This window comes from Tarenaya hassleriana, unplaced genomic scaffold (genome assembly GCF_000463585.1).
Source record: "Tarenaya hassleriana unplaced genomic scaffold, ASM46358v1 Cleome53, whole genome shotgun sequence".
Classification (NCBI taxonomy): domain Eukaryota; kingdom Viridiplantae; phylum Streptophyta; class Magnoliopsida; order Brassicales; family Cleomaceae; genus Tarenaya; species Tarenaya hassleriana.
Window position 1 is genome coordinate 10,267 of NW_010967966.1, and position 17,953 is coordinate 28,219.

General features: G+C 35.6%; 2 protein-coding genes and 2 long non-coding RNA genes across 18 annotated transcripts in view; 2 read left to right on the forward strand and 2 right to left on the reverse strand.

Moving 5' to 3' along the window:
* The window catches only part of LOC104827717, a 3,851-nt gene extending 737 nt beyond the window's left edge, over positions 1–3,114 (forward strand). The window contains exons 2-5 of one of the 2 annotated variants that reach the window (XM_010560941.2): positions 1–50; positions 502–705; positions 1,220–1,783; positions 2,656–3,114. In XM_010560941.2, the coding sequence (XP_010559243.1) occupies positions 1–50; positions 502–705; positions 1,220–1,783; positions 2,656–3,020 (1,183 nt within the window). In that variant the 3' untranslated portion in view covers positions 3,021–3,114. The remainder of the gene's footprint in view (positions 51–501; positions 706–1,219; positions 1,784–2,655) is intronic. The other variant, XM_010560942.1, reaches the window with a different exon arrangement.
* Positions 3,115–4,409: 1,295 nt separating this feature from the next.
* On the reverse strand, positions 4,410–9,242 carry LOC104827721 (potassium channel KAT1). Of its 3 annotated transcripts, none has more exons than XM_010560945.2 (12): positions 9,163–9,242; positions 8,006–8,245; positions 7,700–7,915; positions 7,421–7,576; positions 7,254–7,311; positions 6,842–7,159; positions 6,327–6,566; positions 6,077–6,175; positions 5,956–5,988; positions 5,673–5,858; positions 4,883–5,576; positions 4,410–4,741 (listed from the first exon to the last, which is right to left on the reverse strand). In XM_010560945.2, the coding sequence occupies exons 2-12, from the start codon at positions 8,182–8,184 to the stop codon at positions 4,596–4,598; spliced, it is 2,325 nt and encodes a 774-aa protein (XP_010559247.1). In that variant the 5' UTR covers positions 8,185–8,245; positions 9,163–9,242; the 3' UTR covers positions 4,410–4,595. The 3 variants fall into 3 exon arrangements, with proteins under 3 accessions (XP_010559247.1, XP_010559248.1, XP_010559246.1); XM_010560946.1 differs by having other exon boundaries at positions 8,006–8,205; positions 9,163–9,237; XM_010560944.1 differs by lacking the exon at positions 9,163–9,242 and having other exon boundaries at positions 8,006–8,252.
* LOC104827720 lies at positions 4,750–14,381 on the forward strand. 12 transcript variants are annotated; one of them, XR_773944.1, is made up of 14 exons: positions 4,750–4,915; positions 5,006–5,085; positions 6,803–6,898; positions 7,099–7,178; positions 7,282–7,361; positions 7,505–7,572; positions 7,719–7,768; positions 7,841–8,130; positions 8,252–8,827; positions 8,904–9,049; positions 9,166–9,225; positions 9,452–9,558; positions 12,753–12,992; positions 14,166–14,381. It is a non-coding gene; the product is annotated as an uncharacterized LOC104827720 (long non-coding RNA). The 12 variants fall into 12 exon arrangements; XR_773949.1 differs by having other exon boundaries at positions 12,753–12,868; XR_773948.1 differs by lacking the exon at positions 14,166–14,381 and having other exon boundaries at positions 8,252–8,293; positions 8,415–8,827; positions 12,753–13,135.
* On the reverse strand, positions 14,304–16,256 carry LOC104827718. The gene is made up of 2 exons (XR_773940.1): positions 15,905–16,256; positions 14,304–15,262 (listed from the first exon to the last, which is right to left on the reverse strand). It is a non-coding gene; the product is annotated as an uncharacterized LOC104827718 (long non-coding RNA).
* Between the last annotated feature and the right edge of the window lie 1,697 nt (positions 16,257–17,953).

The window sequence follows — 17,953 nt, forward strand, 5'->3', positions numbered from 1 at the left end:
CGCTCTTCCCACTCACCGATCCTCGTGCTCTTCCCCTGTTTTCTTCTCTGGTGAGATTTTTTGAATCGACGTGATTCTCTTCTCTTCTCTCGCATAATCTCCATCGAATTTTGGAATTCTGGCTCTCTCTCTCTCTCTTGTTGTTTTTCGATTGAATTTTGATTGATCTTCTCAACGGGGATTCATGAATCATTTTCATGGTTTTTGTTTTGGAGAAATGTGAATCCGTTTTTTGTTGTTTTGCGTCGGATTTTGGACATTTGCCGATTGTAACCGTTTCTGAAACATTATTATTTTAACGCTTCCTTGAATTACGACATACTTCCCAGAAACTTCATTTGCTTTTGTTTCGTTAGGATTTTTTTTTTGGTTGAAACTTGAATCTTTTCTTTTTCTACCAAATCTTTCTGGATACGTCTGTCTCATCAGTGTCACGGTTTTCATGATAATGACTTTCGAATATTTATTTAACCCTTTTGTTTTTGGCCTTGCGTGAATCAGATTACTGGACAGTGTTGAAGGAGATGCAGAGTATCGGCAGAAGTTCAACATCGTCGGAGGAGGAACTGAGATACATGAAGGGAAAAGATGACAACTTTGGAGGAAATTTCAAAGCCCAGAAGAGGTTTTCTTATTTCCATCATTCAAATAATGACGTCGACGTTCCATGCGGCTTCTTCAGAGATTTGCCCATAAGTGATTCCGGTGAGCAATTGGCGGAGAAGAATTCGTAAAATAAAATAATTACAAAATACCTCAAAACTGATTCTGTTGATGTAGCCGGTCTAACCGCTAACCGGTTCTACTGTAGAATTCGGATGAATCGGACAAAACATTATAAAATCCATTTCAAAACGTCTTTTAAAAACAAAAAAAAAACTTTTTTTTGTAGAAAAATTATTTGGATAAAAAATTTAACATTCTCAAGAATATATATGCTTTTATACAACTTGTTCGGCGTTTTGTTTGTATTTTTATTTGGTTCTTTGTTATATTTCGGTCCATACCGGGTATAGGAACATTATATTATACAAACATTTTTTTTTGATAATTATATTATACAAATATATGATCTTTCACAATCATATTTATCATTTTGTCTACTCGACATGATATCTGCTTCTAAGTCTCCGTGATTACGAGTTTATATATTCGATAAAATAATGAAAAAATGTATAAAAAAATTATATAATCCTGTTTTTTGTTTCTATTTCCACAGATAGAGCCGAAATGGAGACATGTACCATAGTTGTTGCATCAGCCATCTTCAACGACCACGACAAGATCAGACAGCCCGTCGGACTCGGAGTCAAAACTCTAGGAACCGTATGTTTCTGCATGTTCATCGATGACAAAACCCTAAATTCTCTCTCCCGTCACAATCTCATCCCCATGAACTATACCGGAAACTATCGAATCGGGGTGTGGAGAATCGTTAAACTCGAGAAATCCGAGGGTTTGTACGCAAACCCGGCCATGAACGGGGTAATACCAAAGTATTTGATCCATAGAATGTTTCCAAACTCGAGATTCAGCGTATGGATAGACGCCAAAGTACAGCTGACGGTCGATCCATTGCTGTTGATACATTCACTAGTGGTGGTGCCCGAGGTCGATATGGCGATATCTAAGCACCCGTTTTTCGTGAACACGATGGAAGAAGCGATGGCCACTGCGAGGTGGAAGAAATGGGAAGACGTTGATGGGTTGGTAAGGCAAATGGAGAGTTATTGTGAGTTTGGTTTCATGCCTTGGAGTCCTAAGAAGCTGCCTTATCCCACAGGTAACTAGTAAATAAAAACTCTCTCTAATTCTTTTTCCATTATTACAAACAATTTTGTTTTTATTTTCTCTTATGTTCCTAAGGTTGTTGATGATTTGCATCTAACTAGTAAATGGGATAAGGAAGTAGGTAAGGTTATTAACAACATCGGTCGTTGCATTTACCGGTTGTTGCATCAAGATTACGGAGAATCTTACAACTGGTTTTCAATTTGAAAGCACGTTGTTGTCCACAAGGATTCTTCGTCCAAGTCCTAATCCCAGTCATGGCCACCGCTTTAATTTAGTATTATTAGTGGTAAAACTTATTTATTTTCTGCCACGTAGACATAGTAGTGTTTTTCTAATCACTACTTAGTAGGTTTTAGAACGCATTAGAATATATAGTTATATAAATGTTTATAGCTTGGTTGGTATAAAAGGGGACAACTTTTTTTTTTTAACGTTAGAAGATGCATTAGAATATATAGTTATTTATTTGGTTGGTGTGTATATATATACACGTTATATTTTTTTGGTAATTATAACTTTTGGTGCTTTTTCTTTTGTCTAGAATTTTGCTATATCCATGACTTTGCGTAAAATGAATCATGTCTTGTTCATGAAGATTTGCTTTAGTTAGGTTTGGTTCCTTTACTGCCGCTTTTTAATTACACGTCACGAGTAATCATTAAATTTTTGTTCTTCCTATCAACTGCTATAGATTTGTCGAGAAAGGACAATTAATAGGTTAATCACACCTGACATACGTACATGTATACGCCTGATTGCATATGTATGATTGTACTGTGCATATATATTCATATGAATGTCCAAACCATGTGATGTTGCTATCTTTTTGCATATATTAATTGTGCATGTGCATGAAAACAGATGTACCGGACAGTGCGTTGATACTGAGGCGGCATGGACTGAGGAGCAACTTATTCTCATGCCTAGTGTTCAACGAGTTGGAAGCGTTCAACCCGAGGGACCAATTGGCGTTTGCGTTTGTGAGAGATCACATGAACCCTAAGGTGACGATGAACATGTTCGAGGTTGAAGTGTTTGAACAAGTTGCCGTTGAATACAGACATAACCTGAAGAAGATTGAGACCGCGGAGCAAGCAGAGCGAGGTTATTACTATCATGCCACAAGGGCAAAACCTCGGACGAAGACAAGAAGATGGGCAGACCTCAAGTCTTGGTCTCTCAATAGCAGCAGCTGCAGGGACTATCTCACGGAGATGTGGGGTTGAAAATGGAAAATCCCACTGTTTTGATTTTCTTTTATTCGAAAATTATTGATTTATTTATTTTTCTTTGATATATGTATCTATGTTCCATTCAAATTTCGATCTATAATTTTTTTTTGATAATCAGAAAGTAGCGGATCTACATACAACAATATGATATGACCCCATTCAACTAATTAAAAGCTTTAATTTTCTATACAAATTTTATAAAAATTTATATAAAATCATGAAATGCCCCCATAAATTTATATTTGTTCATCACAAAAATAATTTTGCCCCCATTAATATATATGTCTAGATCTACCACTAAATCAGGATGGTTTTCTAGATCTTCGTCCCGACTATATCCACTCTAGATCCGAAACCAGTTTTTGTCTATGTATTATTTTTAATCTACAAATTATATCACTTATTTTCACCAATGGAATCGAACCCAACACTTGAACAATAGTTGATCTGGTGTAGTTGATCTGGTGGTACAAAAACATTTGGTATATATCTGTACGGCCACATGTGTAATCGTATATATCTGTACAGTCAAAATTAAATATGAATAATAATAATATACTCATAAAAGTTCGGATAATTTATTTGTAATGTTTTTCGACATCGAAAATTTTGCAACGGCTAATTTTCTGAGGATTCAAAATATTATTTTCAACTCCTTTACCCCAAAGCCCACATAAGGCCCAGATCCATCCTTTGTGATAAAACCCAATAAAGTGCATTCTGAGCCCCGACTGGGCACCGCCACCTATATATGGATTCTGCTTTCTTTGGTTTCAAACGATCCAGGCGAATTTTATTTTTCAGGATCGGCACGATTACTCTCCCGAAAAAGGCGGGAACCCAAAGTATCTGATTAGCTTCTCAAAAGAATTCTGCCGCAGCTTCCTGTTGAAATTTCCATCAAAATCTTTCGAGAATTTCAAAGAATCCGTTTCTTACACCAAGCGCTGGGAGATGATTGCAGATGGAGCAAATCATACCGTAGAAGAAGCGACGTTGTATCTGTAAATTGTTTGGTGAGCGATTCGGATACTGATTTACTATTTGATGAGATCTTGCGATTAGGTTTCTCGATCGGTCGATGGAAATTGCAGAGTACCATAATTTCATTTGAAATTTGAATTTCCCGTACGATTTCTCGATCGGCCGATGAAAATTGCAGAGTATCATAATTTCATTTTGACTCTGTTCCTCTGTTTCGAACTAATTGAACCCTAAAGGATTTTTAACTGGATCTGTATGAAAATTTCATCACGTACGCAGTGTATATTATAAAATTGGTTTCTGGTAAATACAAACTCGTGGAACTGCTTAGGAACGAGCAAATAGGTGAGATAATAGAAATCTAAATTCTACAAAAGTAGACTCTCGGAAATGCGATCATACTGGGAAGCCGGTTTGAGCGATATGTTTCATTGATTTTCTTTTTTAAATATCATTCTGCGTTATTCAGATTTTCTAGACTCTGCTATTGATGATCTAGTTTTCTCTGGTTTCAGTGGAACAAGATGAATACATTGCCTGCGGATGTACATGCATCAATCGGCGAACTAATTATGGCAGGTCAAGTCAAGTTGCAAACTTGCAATCTGTACCTTCAAATTCGTTTTGGTGGAAGAACAAATGATCACCATCTCGAATGACATCTATGTCATCTATTTCGGAGTTTTCGCCATTGGTGATCTTTGTGAAGCTGTGCCCTGCAAATTTTTCACCTGCGTAATTGCCAAAATTCCACATTGAGAAGTCTGTTTAGGATATGGGAAAATGATTATTTTACCATTTCTATGCTACCAACAACATCAATCGATGTTGTTGTTGTTGTTGTATGCTACCAATGAAGTAATAGAACTTACCGGCAAGTTTTAGCAGCTCTTCCATGGATTCAGGTAGAAGTATCAACTTTCTGCTCTGCCTTTGTGATAAACTGTTTATCTGCGACTGCATGTGGATAGTAACCCTCCTATTTTTTGGTTTAGCTGCTGCTTGTTTACTGGTCTTGACTGGGATGCTGGAGATGCAATGTGAGTCGGATTTTTGCGAACAAAAACCGTAAGAGGTAGAATCCAAATCTTCGCTGCTACTTGTTCCATTCACTAACATGGTTGCTTTACCGGGTTGTGCTATCTGTATCCTATGTTCTTCTGCACTCTTTAGTTCATAACTCAATAAGAGGTCATATATGCTCTTATTTTCTTGTTGCTCTGCAAGAGCTTTTGGTGTCCAGCCTCTAGAATCTGGTTTGTCTATACTAACCCCTCGTTCAAGTAGCTTCTGGACTATTTCAATATCCCCCTTGTGTATGGCGGCCATAAGAGCTGTTTCTCTACTTTCCGGTGTTAACCATGTAACCTCTGTGCAACTGGTACTATAGTCACCTTTTCTTGAATTGCTCCACTTTGTCGATGCCATTCCTTGGGAATTCATATTTTCCAAATCATGCACTGATGAACATTTTTGTCTGCAATCTTGGTCGCTAGGATGCCCTTCTCCAATATTTGGACCATTGTTTGTATCACCAATTGTTATTGACTGTTGCCCTCTAAGTTTCTGCATGTGTTGGTGTGACACGAGTTGATTTGTTTAACTATAAGGGTGGAAAACATCAGAAACATACCAAGTTCAAGTATTTGGTATCTCACTTACCATGCAGAGATTGTTCATGATAACACGCCCATCTTCAATATGTGCTTGCATGGTGTTCATCAGAGATGTTCTGCTCACCCGTAGTAATTGAGAAAGTTCAGTCGTCTTAACAGTGAAAGGTTGTGGCATGTAGCATAAAACGCCAATCTCTCCAAAGGTATCTCCAGCGATTGCTTTACCATGAACCTGTATCATGTAAGGGGCGTGGTTACTCTTGTTGCTTTCAGTGACAGTGCTGGAGCATATACAGAACATGTTTTACTGAAATATTTTCATGCCCTACCTGATCTTGCCCATCAACACAGGAGATGAACTCCTGCATGTTTACCCCAATTAGCGTAAATTGTTAGGAAATGCTTCCAGTATTGCTGTGCAGTTATCGAAGTCCAAGTAAGCTCACTTACCACTGCCCCGGAGACCAGTATGTATACTTCCGTTGGAGCTTCATTCTGTAGGATTACATCTTCTTTGGGTGGGAAATACTCGGCTTCTACATCTGAAACCTTGAATGGAAAAAGTACATGCAGTTGTCAACCTTATGTTTTCATGCCCTATGCCCTGTAAGAGCTACAAGGATAGGGGAAAACAGTGCGCAAAACAGAGAACAGAATGTAGAGAAAGTAATGTTAATCAAAGTTGCAGATGAGACAGTACCAATTGCAAGAGGAAGTCACGAGAGACTCCTTGAAAAAGGTACACATTCTGAACAATGGGGAAGAAGAGATAGTTTGCAATGCTTGTCCGGATGGCTTTTGGCAAACCGTTCAAGGTTTCCTGCTGTTTCAGACCTTCTGTTTTGAACTTTAAGCAAATATGCGATAACATCTGGTCTTGGATGTGAGGTGGGAGTTGGTTTCGTGATGCAAACTCTGAAGCAGCTCTGATTGTATCCCTCTGTTTGAATAGAAATGGTTCAGTTTTCCTAGTTCAGCAGATCGGGTGAAATATTGTCATAGTTAAAGTTTGAAGGGTAAATATATCTTTTCAATTATGTAACCTGAGGTATTTTAGTTCATGAATCAGTCATTTTGGGTTAGGCATGCATATAGCATAAAATGTTTGATCAGAATATTGGTTTGATTTTCACCTATAAGACCCTGTATCTAACTTTTTAGCATGTTGAGTTGTAGGGGGATTGTAGGAGGTCAAAAGGAAGTGGTCAGACTTACAAAACTTCTGGTGCGGCTAGTCCAGTGAACCACGAGGTTGGTCATATTCCCGATCAGGTAAGAGGTCAAACCCAAGTTGAACAGCATGTAGAAGATGTCAAACAACATTTCCCTTGGATTATTGGCATGCAAGTCTCCATATCCCGTGGTTGTTAATGTCGTAATTGACCAGTAAAGAGCAGTCACATATCTGTCCCAGACACTAGCCTCCTTGAACTTTGGGTATACTGAACCAATCCATGTTTTTGTTGGGTCAGGATATCTATCTGCAATTAGGTAGTTGAAGCATCCGGCACAATGTACTGCAAACAGGGTAACCTGAGATTGACAAGAACAAGTAAAATTCCCCAACCAGTCAGTTATCAGCTCTATCGATGAAATGCATGTGGGTACTATTAAGTTTAGCACTTACTGAAATGAGTTTTGTACATCGTGTCCAGAAATAGTTGAAACGGATATCTTTCTCAAGCCTTAAGGAAAGAGAAAAGCAGGAGAATAAGTACTACATCCATCTTCCAAGGTCGCTTCCCTAAACTTGGGAATAAAATGGTTTATGCATATTTTAGCATTGATATGAACCTTGCGAACAGCGAGCTAACTCGTCTTAGACGCCAGAGCCTGAGCATGCTAAGAACTCTGAATCCTAGTTCGCTTCCATTGTAGTTGAACAGCAGACTCAGTGACTGGAAGGGCGCTGTTGAACACACATCAAAGGCAAACCACGTAGAGAGGTACCTGAATGTTGCATGTCCAGATATTATATGTTAACTATACTTTCCGAAAGGGCTTACATACTATGGGTATTCTTCACTTTTAAACATAAACCTGAACCAGGGATTCAGAGTTTTTTTTCCTCACCTTATAGCTATTTTCTTAGGACTGTCAACTAGAAGATAAGAGTGGCTGTCGAGATATGCCACAAAGAAGGTGAGAACGATATCGATGGCAAAGAAGCCGTTGACGATGTTGTCTATTATAGAAAGTGCGTCATTTTTGTAGGTGATGAAGGCAAATTCAAAGGGACAGATCAACGCCGAGTAAATGACCAGAATGACCAGCCACATCTCCCATGCCCTGAATCAAAAACCCAAGCGGCAGTCAAGCAGAGGACTGGAACAGAACTCATCAACGTAAGTACATGAAAGAATTTATGGATAATCTCACCTATAACGTGGATCAAAAGGAGAGATTATATGTTTACGAAGCTTGGTGGAGTGGTTTATTCTGGCTCCAAGTGACGGCAAAAGATCGGCAGAGAGGAAACTGCTGTGTTTGATCGTGTCCATTGGGTAATCCTCGACGCAGAACCTCTCAAAGAAATTTCTGGGGCAAGAGATGGACATCTTTTTCCGATGCTTCAATCTCTACAAAAGAGAATCTGTAAAAAAAGAGTTTTTTTTTTTCCTGCAGGGTAAGGCTCCTTTAGCAAGGTAGTTATAAATGGTGATGAAGGTTGTGACAAGTGACAGGGGCTAACGTTCTCCTTTATTTTTCCCTCGTTTCTGTTGTGACTTTTATACCAACTTGCACTGACCCATTGTTTTTCCTCTTCTGACAAAAATGAATGTTACAGAGGGAGGTTTAAGGCCTTTCACAAGTGCGCCATTAACACCCCAAACCCACAAGGTAAAAAAAAAAAGGAAAAAGAAGAATGGTTAAGGGTGGTACTCTTTTTCTACCCTGAGAGAACCACAACAGGTGAATAAGAGGTGAGAAAAATGTGGAACGATCCGCGTTATACAGGGAGAAGGAGATGGCGGTAAGTGGAAGACAATAAGCTTTTGCAGCAATGCCAGACTTTCTTTTTCTTTTTTCCTTTAGCAGGTAGTGAAAGTTTTGAACCAGAGAGAGAGAGAGAGAGAGAGAGAGAGGATGCAATCTGGTAATGGGGTTTCTACTCGATGAGATGGTGATGGTGGTGGGAGATCCATTTTCTCACCATTCGAAGGTGGGAATGATATATAGGCATACGCACAGACAAAAGAGGTGTGTTTGTTGTGTGTGTGTTTGTGTTAATGGAAGGACAGAATTGGACATGAAAATTTTGGTGTTTTCATTTCAGGAATCCGGAAATGGACCAAGTGCAAAAGAAAGAAAAGATGGCCTTTGACAGAATATTTTTCAAGGGCCAGAGGATAATTTTTTTTAGTATTCCTTAAGGATCTTTTTCCTTTTTATTCCGTCTTAAAAACCAATCATTAGTATACGGTATGCATTTCAAACACTACTTAAAATTTTCTTTTGAGAAAAAAAAACTTCTTGATCAATATTTGAATATAGCTTCCATTTTGGAAATGGTTAACGCTTTTAAGTATTCTTACCAGAGCGAATGGAGCTTTGCTGCTTAGTTACGGATGCCACGTGGAGCAAGAGCAGCTCTCCATGTCAGATTCCACAGCTTTTTCTCTCTCCCCTCTTCCCCTCCCCGAGAACCAGAGGAGGTTTCAGTAGTAGTAGTTTTTGGTGCAAAAACGGAGCCTCTAACTATGAATGTCTGAAACTGAAACCTCCTCATTCCCGCCATTTATATTGTCTCTTGGATGCTTGTCTCGTTCGGGCACACACGCGTTACGTCTCTCACTGATTCGATTTGGTTTTGACTTGTTACAGTTAGCGAAGGCACGCGGTTGGTTCTATTCTATGTGGTGACACTTCGAGATGCCGTTTCCTTCGACCAGTGGACCCTCTGGTGATTTTGGTGACTCTTCTCTCAACAGGTTAGTGTTCGGATAAACTTTTAGACTCTTTAATTTTTTTTTAATTAGTATACCATCTTCGATATTTATTTTTTTTTCGTTTTAGTTTTGAGTGCTCTTGACTGTTCCATGTTTAGCTTTCTGATTTAGTCCTCATTTTTACGCGTAATTCCCGAATCTAGAGGATCCGACATGATATGAAAACACAAAAAGATTTAATTAAACAGTAAGGGACAATAATAAAACGACCCTGTTTTACAAAAAAAATATAAAACTAGAAAACCAAAATAGCGAGGAATAAAGTAGTCATGATCCTTGGGGTAATCATATGGTTAACATAAAACATTCGTTCGTGATCGTACATCACGAATCTTTTGTAGTTATGTCTATCCATCTCTCGTTTGTGGGATATAGACCGGTAGAATATAATTCTCACCAAAATTTTCAAACTCAAATTTTATTTCGCCTAAAAGGAAAACTTTTTATTATTATTAAAAACTCATCTATTCACATAAACAAATTCCCGATTGTAGAATTTGAATTCATAAAACCTTCTGGAGATAATAGGAATCAGAGGGTTGATTGTGGATCTTTTTCAGCTGAACTCTAACCATTATCATTGTATTTGTACTATTATGCTGAATTGATGACTCAAGTGTAATATGAAATGAGTGGTTATTAAATTTGGATTACCTAACAGAATAATCAGTAGACAAACTAGATCACTAGGGAAAATACCATTACCATTTCTTTCCCAAAAGGAGTAATCAAGCTAGGAGATGTGAGGAACAGAAATTGAAAAGCTCAAATTCAATTCACAACTTCACATAACAGGAATCCTCTATAGAATGGACGGGCAAATCGTTAAAAATATTTAAGTGACGGTAGTGACCCGCTTGCAGTCTTACCGTTAGTTAACTGCTTAAACTTTGATTTTGTAGGCAATTAATGGTTTAAATTTAATTTAAGTCGTTATTATTTTACATCTGAAATAAAAATTTGCTGTTACAAGTAAATTCAGGATTGTCTTCCTTTTTTTTTCTTAGTAGTTTTCAGAAAATGTAGACAACCTGATAAGAATTAAGTCTTGGTTAGAGAAATTTCTTGTTTGTTTTATCCTACCCCTCACACGACATGTCAACTATTACACATTTAAGTCTTTCCGTTTCCTTTTTGGTCTCTTACTTGTGACGCCTATCATGATCAAATCGTGATTATGGGACTGACCATGGTGGTTAACATCCATGGGTTTTTAATCTATATGTTTAGGAAGAGGAATATTCGTGTGGGGGGTTTTATTCTCTTTCCCATGTGATTAAGAAAATGAAATATTGTACACTATGAAATGAAAATATAGCAGAAATGTGTAGAGAATTGTGGATAATCAATTAAGTTCAACGAACAGCTTGAGAAGGCGGTCGACAAACGCGGTTTGGTTTCATGTATTGTCTGCATATTACGGGAGATGTCACGTGAGTTTAAAAAGTTAGGCTTATTATGGCCTCCGATATCTCACCCTCTCTCTCCTCTGTCCACCTCTTTTGGAACTTTTTCTTTCCCCTATAGAAGAGGAAAAAAAAACTTTTCAAAAGGTAGTAAAATAAATACATAAAATAAATAAACAGCTTAGGAGAGGGAAATGAATAGACAAAAAAAATAGAACTGTTCAAAATTTCACCTGAATCAGATATTACATATTAAAATAAGATACACCAATATAAGAGAACACAATAATATAATTCTGTCTCGGGTTTTCAAAAACTTTTAAGAATAATAGAGGGTCTCCTCTACAAAAAAAAAGAGGGTCTCACCTAAAAAGAAGTTGTAGACAAGAAAAAGAATCCACTTTCAAAGAGTTTTTTTTTTAAATATTAACTCGGAAGTTTCTCGGACTTTCGGCCCGACAATATCTTCCAAAATCCGGAGGCAATATGTGTACCGCAAATGCGGATCTCCGTACCCAACCCGTGGCTCAAACATGGGATATGAAACAAGGGTACCTCATCCTTTTTAACCACCTTCATCACTCGGCTATGGCCTCTGGGTAGGGGTTCTTTGTTTATCTTTGCTAGGAAATAATAATTAAAAAAAAGATCTGAATGAGATTCTGAAAGTTTAGAAAGATGGAAGCTCATCTAGTTTTTTTTAGTCTTTATGAACTCCAACATGTCAGGATAGACGGTATGTATGTTAATCAAGACTTGAAGCCGTATAGCTTGTAACTATCTAAAATTTTCCAACATCATGCTTATTTTTCTCAATAAATAAAATCGTTGTTGTTTTTTTTTTTCTGTTAAAAAAACCTTTGTTATGAGCTCCCATGGAAGGTTGGCAAATAACTGTTTGTAGGATTCTTTATGTGGTCCTAACCTCCAGGCGACTTTAAAGGGGAGGAGAAATCGTATGTATCTAGGTTGCTGCTGGTTTGTGGTTTGTACAAGACAAATTAGGAATTATTCATGACATACTAATCAATTATAACTAATTTATTAGTTAGATTAGATTCCAAAATTATGTCTTCTGCCGTACATAGCTTTTCTGGTTTTCTTTTAAAAATTAGGTTAAAAACGGGGTTAGATTCAACGGTATTCACAAATATTGGTAGGTTATACGCATCACGGGATTAGGTTTATGTAGTTAAAGATGGATGGGTAGGGTCAAAACATAATGAACCCCTCGTGACAGTCCTACAATTTGGGAGACTTTTGTTATAAAGTTGAAATCATTCACACATCTCCTTTATTTGTTGTACATGTGTTTAGCTGCGGATTAAAAGCGGTTTAAGCGTTTTTTAGCCCTCCTTTTTCTTGCAACCACACGTACAAAGGTATAGTTAGTAATCGTGACAAAAATGATGTTTCTTAGATTCTTTCGTTCTAAAGATCCTTTCCGTTAGGTTTCTTTGTTATTTCCAATACTAGATTGATCTTGTGCAAGTGAATTTTTTACATTCAGCCCAGCTGAGTTTGTCGCATATGCTAGCTAATCAATTATTTTAGGACCATGTAGCATCGATTTTTATGCTGGTATGGAATACGGCATTTGGGTTTCAGACAAGATTTTAAACCATAACCTGGGGAGAATGTCTTATATTATGAACCTAAAGTCGTAACCTTGCTTTTTCCCCATCTAGAAGGCTAGCTAGTAGAACCTGTTAGTGTCTTGTTGAGTATTAATAAAGTAGTTCTTTGTCTACCTTTTCTTGGTTTTTTTAGATTCAATTTACAATGAAGAACGATGATTTCACTTCAAGAAGAAAAAAAAACTAAGGTTATAAGGGAAAACTGGTGAGAAGCAAAAAAAAAGAGAGAGAGAAGAGGATGAAATAAAGGTAAAGAGAAATCTTTGTGGTGGATCTCATAGGACAAAGGCAGAGGGCAACAGGGCAGTGGTCCTTTGAGAACAATGATGGTTGCCCTCACCTTGCCCCTCATCTAGCCCTTCAAAGATACGTGGTCCGTTTAGTTTTTTTTTTTAAACGTGTTACCAAGTCCATGCGTATGCACAAAGGAAACTCTTGACTTCTCATTAGCTTTTTACAGACCTAACAATTAAGCCCTCAAACGAAAAACTAGTGTGATTAAAACAATCCATGATATTTATGGAGATTTCTTTAGGCAAAACTACTCTATATACATGCATGATATTGAGAAGCAAGAATGTTCGTATCATAACCATATGGTGTGGTTGCATTTACTTCTAAATTTTATGGGTTTGTCATTTTTCTCAATTAGTCATAAATAGCAAAATTATGACTTAAATGAAAACTAAATGGTCGAGTGCCCTAACCTTGTAGGGTTTTTGCAGCGAACTTGGATCTCTCTGTCTGTTTCAAATAGGCAAATATCTAATGGCCGTGAGGCTACAAAAAAAAAATTTTAATTCCTTACGACGGAATCGTCATATTTTAATAACACTAGAAGTACTTTTTTTTTGGCAGAATAAAAACATCTTAAAGTGGATATCATATAGAGTTATTCCAGTTTGAAAACATTAAAAAAACTCGGAAACAAAAACTGTTCCACATAATATTTATGTTGATTTTTAGTTTATATGTGTGTGTGTGTGCGCGCGCGCGTATAACCGGAGGGGGAAAAAGAAGATATTCTAAAAATGAAAAGCGATTGATACACGGAAAAGGAAAAGATAAAGAGATTGTAAATATGGGATTAGGTTCTAAGCTCTGTTTCCCATGTCGTTTGCACAATGCATGGAAAAGTTCTCAGGTGTCTCCAAATCAAATTGGATTTCGGTTCTAAATTTGAAAATTAATTATTAAACCATGTATTTGCTTGACAAATAATCTAAAAAAAAGTTGCTTGACAAAAATGTTGGATTTCGGTTCTGAATTTGAGATGGTCTGCTTGCTAGTTCCCTAATAATAGAAAATACAGTGCATAGATAAACATATATGAAAAATATTCCAAGAAAAAAGGAAAGATGGATAGATAGATGAAAAGGGCGATCAAAAGCAAAGATCATATATAGTTTTGCTCTGATATTTGGGAACTAAAATCAAAATAAGATTACTTTTTTGAACGAAATAAAATTGACTTGACATAATACGTATTGATTAGTTCGAATATTTTAGAATATGATAATAATAATTATTATTTTTGTTGATGAAGATACAAAAAGAGAAGAGCAAGAGGAGATGGGGGGAATGGGAAATGAATGTTGGATCGGGTTCCCCCATATCAAAATATTCTTTACGCCTTAGTTGCGGAACATATATAGTGTGCCCTTTCGCTAAGTGGTTATCATCGGAAAGTGTATTTTTAATATATATATATATATATATATATATATATATATATAATGAAATTGGAAGACAAATTCTCTGTTCTCGGTGCTTATATTTTAAAAGACAAAAAAAATAAAAGATACCATGATTGATATTGAAGCAACCCATGCAAAGTTATCTTTTGACAATTTATTTGCTAGCATATATTTATCATCAAAACATTGGGGGATAAAGTTTTATTGGGTATTGTTATGCATTTTTGTAATTTTTATATTTTATAGCGACGCTATTTAAAGTAATCTTATCAATAGTTTTTTTTTATAAAATCTTATTAATAGTTGAGAGATACACACACACACAAACATTCAGTTAAATTTAGAATTTAATTAGTTTGGGATTTACATTTCCTTGTATATTAAGAAAATAGGCGCATCGGTTTAATAATAAAATAAAAATAAAAAAGGTATCGTTTTTAGTGATATCTATTACGGAATGATTGATATTTAAGCAACTTTTACTTGCAAATTTATGAAAGATATTCATGCCTATCTATCTCTCCGGTCAAAAAAACAATGGCGGCTTCTAATTTTCTCTACAACTGCAACCGAACAAATGCTGAATTGTACATTTTTTTTTTCTTTTCTTATTGCAATGATATATACTTCCATTACAGCCATTAATGATGGCACGCGATTTACACGTGCGGTGTATGAATACCACTAATGCACCTACACATACGTATATGTGTGTATAAAATGTGATTTCGTGGGGGTGGTTTTGGTCAAATCGAACATTAGCGTAGCGTAATGGAGGATAAAAACAAAGGAGCATATCCCCCGATTTGAAAAGAGGGTCCGAGAAGTCTCTCACTATCACAAAACCCTCATGATATTTTTTAAAAAACCTTTTAGGCCTATCAACTTCACATTGTAGGTCCATTAATTAGACATTCAGCAGCACTACCACCTCCACCTCCACATTCTGTAATTCATCAAAGTGAATTGACATTTAAAAAATCATTAATTGAATGCTTATTTATGATTACACACATGTACATCTCTTTCCATTCTCTTCTATCAACATTAACGTCATTTTCTCATTGTGGTTTTTCAACAACAATATGCTCGGATTTTACACTCAACAGAACATATAAATTATTTAAGTTTTTTTTTTAAAAATCAACTAGGTGCCCTCTAGGTTATCATTATAGATAAATTGACATTGTTATAGAAATTCCAAATAATGAGGACATTTAGGTCTATATATATAGTTGTTAACGCTTCCATCAATAACAATATTTGATGATACAAATGGGTTATCCTATTTATACGGCCCAAGTATACGAATTTGTACTTCGATTTAGACGGCAAATTCAAATTGAAAAAAGAGAGAGAATAAACTTGCCCATCAATCCAATGGACGCAGGACCAATTGGGGACCAAAATGACTCGTCCAATTGCCTCTCGATGTGACTAGAATCTATAGGCATGCATTTGTTATTTGTATAGGCTCCTCTTTTTTTTTTCATTTTGTTTTGTTTCTTTGTGGCCAATTTTTTTTTCATGCATTCCCTTTACAAATTATGCAAAAAATAAAAAGGAGAAAAAGAAAGAAAGAAAAAACCTTCTTCTTCCATATTGCTTTTGAGTGGAGGCCAAGTTTGAACTCATTATCCGATTGCTTTTGATGTTTGTTTTGTTTTTCATATGGGATTTATTGGTTATTATAGTTGTTTAAATTTGGGGGGGAAATCAAAATGAAATCTTGCGTGTGTTTACTTTGGTCAACATATATGGACAAATAAAAAAGACTACTATTTTAATGGATGTGATAGAAAATTAAGGCCATACAACAATATGTGATACATGTAAACAATTAATAATGAAAAAAAAAAGTCAAAGCTCTAAGCAGTTAATATTAAGGACAGAGAGCAGACCGGACACAACTATAGGATAATGCCAAATTTTCATTGTGGCCTTCTAGTTTTGTCTCTCGTTTTATTTTTGTTATTTTATTTTTTTTTTTGGAAATTTTGGGTTGGCGAGATCAATGCCACCATGTGCATTGCTTAGATCAATAATTCAATATAAGAAAAGAGTATATCTGTATATGCATATACGTACTACTTTTCAAAGCAATCATGACTTTTCTCGCTTTTGCACATGCAATATCGGAGGAGAAGGAGTATCATGCGCATGCATGTGTTGTGATTTTTTTTTTTATTTAAATAATGATGGCTTTCTTGAAGTCTAAGTTCCATTTTAGTTTTCTTTCTCCCTCGAACGACTTAACATTTGATTAGACTCTAAGATGATAAGTATAATGGTCCTCCCGAATATATTAGTTCATTCATGCTTTACTATTACATATATCACATATATATACACATATATACATATATGCGCGTGTGTATGTATGAGTGTTAACGTGGATTGGAAAGACTGTTTGGGAAATCAAAACGTAAGATGATTCACATTATAGAATTTCCATCGGTTGGTAGTCCATGGTTATTGGTTTAATTAGAGGTGGGTGAACCGTTCGGTTCGATCTAGTTAATTCGATTGAATGTAAATGGGGCAGCCACATTCTGAAGGGGACATAACTAAGTGCCGATCGTGTCCAATGACTGATGTTGCCCTCTTTCGTAGAAGTGGATATAATATCCGAAAAAACCGAATCGATCCGTTATCCGAACCGAAAATTCGGATATCCTGAGTTTACAAATCGGATACGAATATTTATTTTGAAATATTTATCGGATATACGGATCGGATACGGATATAAAATTCGAATTATCCGACATATTCGATCCGATCCGTACTAATTAATAATATTATTAAATATAAAAATAATTTGCTATAAAATTTAAAATGCTTTATACTTACATATTTTTTAGGGATATATAAGAAATATTTTTTATATATTGAGGTCTAGAATATTTAATCTTTTGAATATTAAAATTTATTATGTTTATTTTTTGAATTTTGAACTTTCAATATATTTATATATGATAGATTGTGATTATATTTGTATTTGAATTGATTTAAAATATTTAAATTATGAATAACATTTATATTAAATAACTTATATATTTTCTTTATATTTTAAATTTTTTTTCTTTAAATTTAATTTTTTATAATTTTTATGTCGGATACGGATATTCTCAAATATCGGCGATATTTACGGATATCGTAAATTACGGATAATAAAATTGAGTATTTGTGCGGATCAGATACGGATACAGATACGGATATCTCAAAAATCATGGATATCCGATCTGTGACCATCCCTATTATTCCCTCTGCAAATTAAAAGAAGTAATTAAGTAAATAAATAAATAATAAAAATATCAGCAGGTGTAAAGTAATTTCGAGTAAATGCAATTGTAAAAGAGTAAATGGATTAATTTACTGTTTTGGATTTTAAATACTACAGTGGGTTGGAACGAGTTGCAGAATAAACCTAGTACTTGCTCTTCCCTTTTTTTTTGTCTGTTTCCACAATGATAGATGACTCTGTATGTAAAACTGTTAATGAGTCAATGTTCATACGGTTCATCCACGTCATCCTAAAATTCACCGAAAGTTACCGTACGTGATTTATTTATTACTTACGTACACCCAAAGGTTCGTATATTTCATTATATATATATATATATATATATATATATAT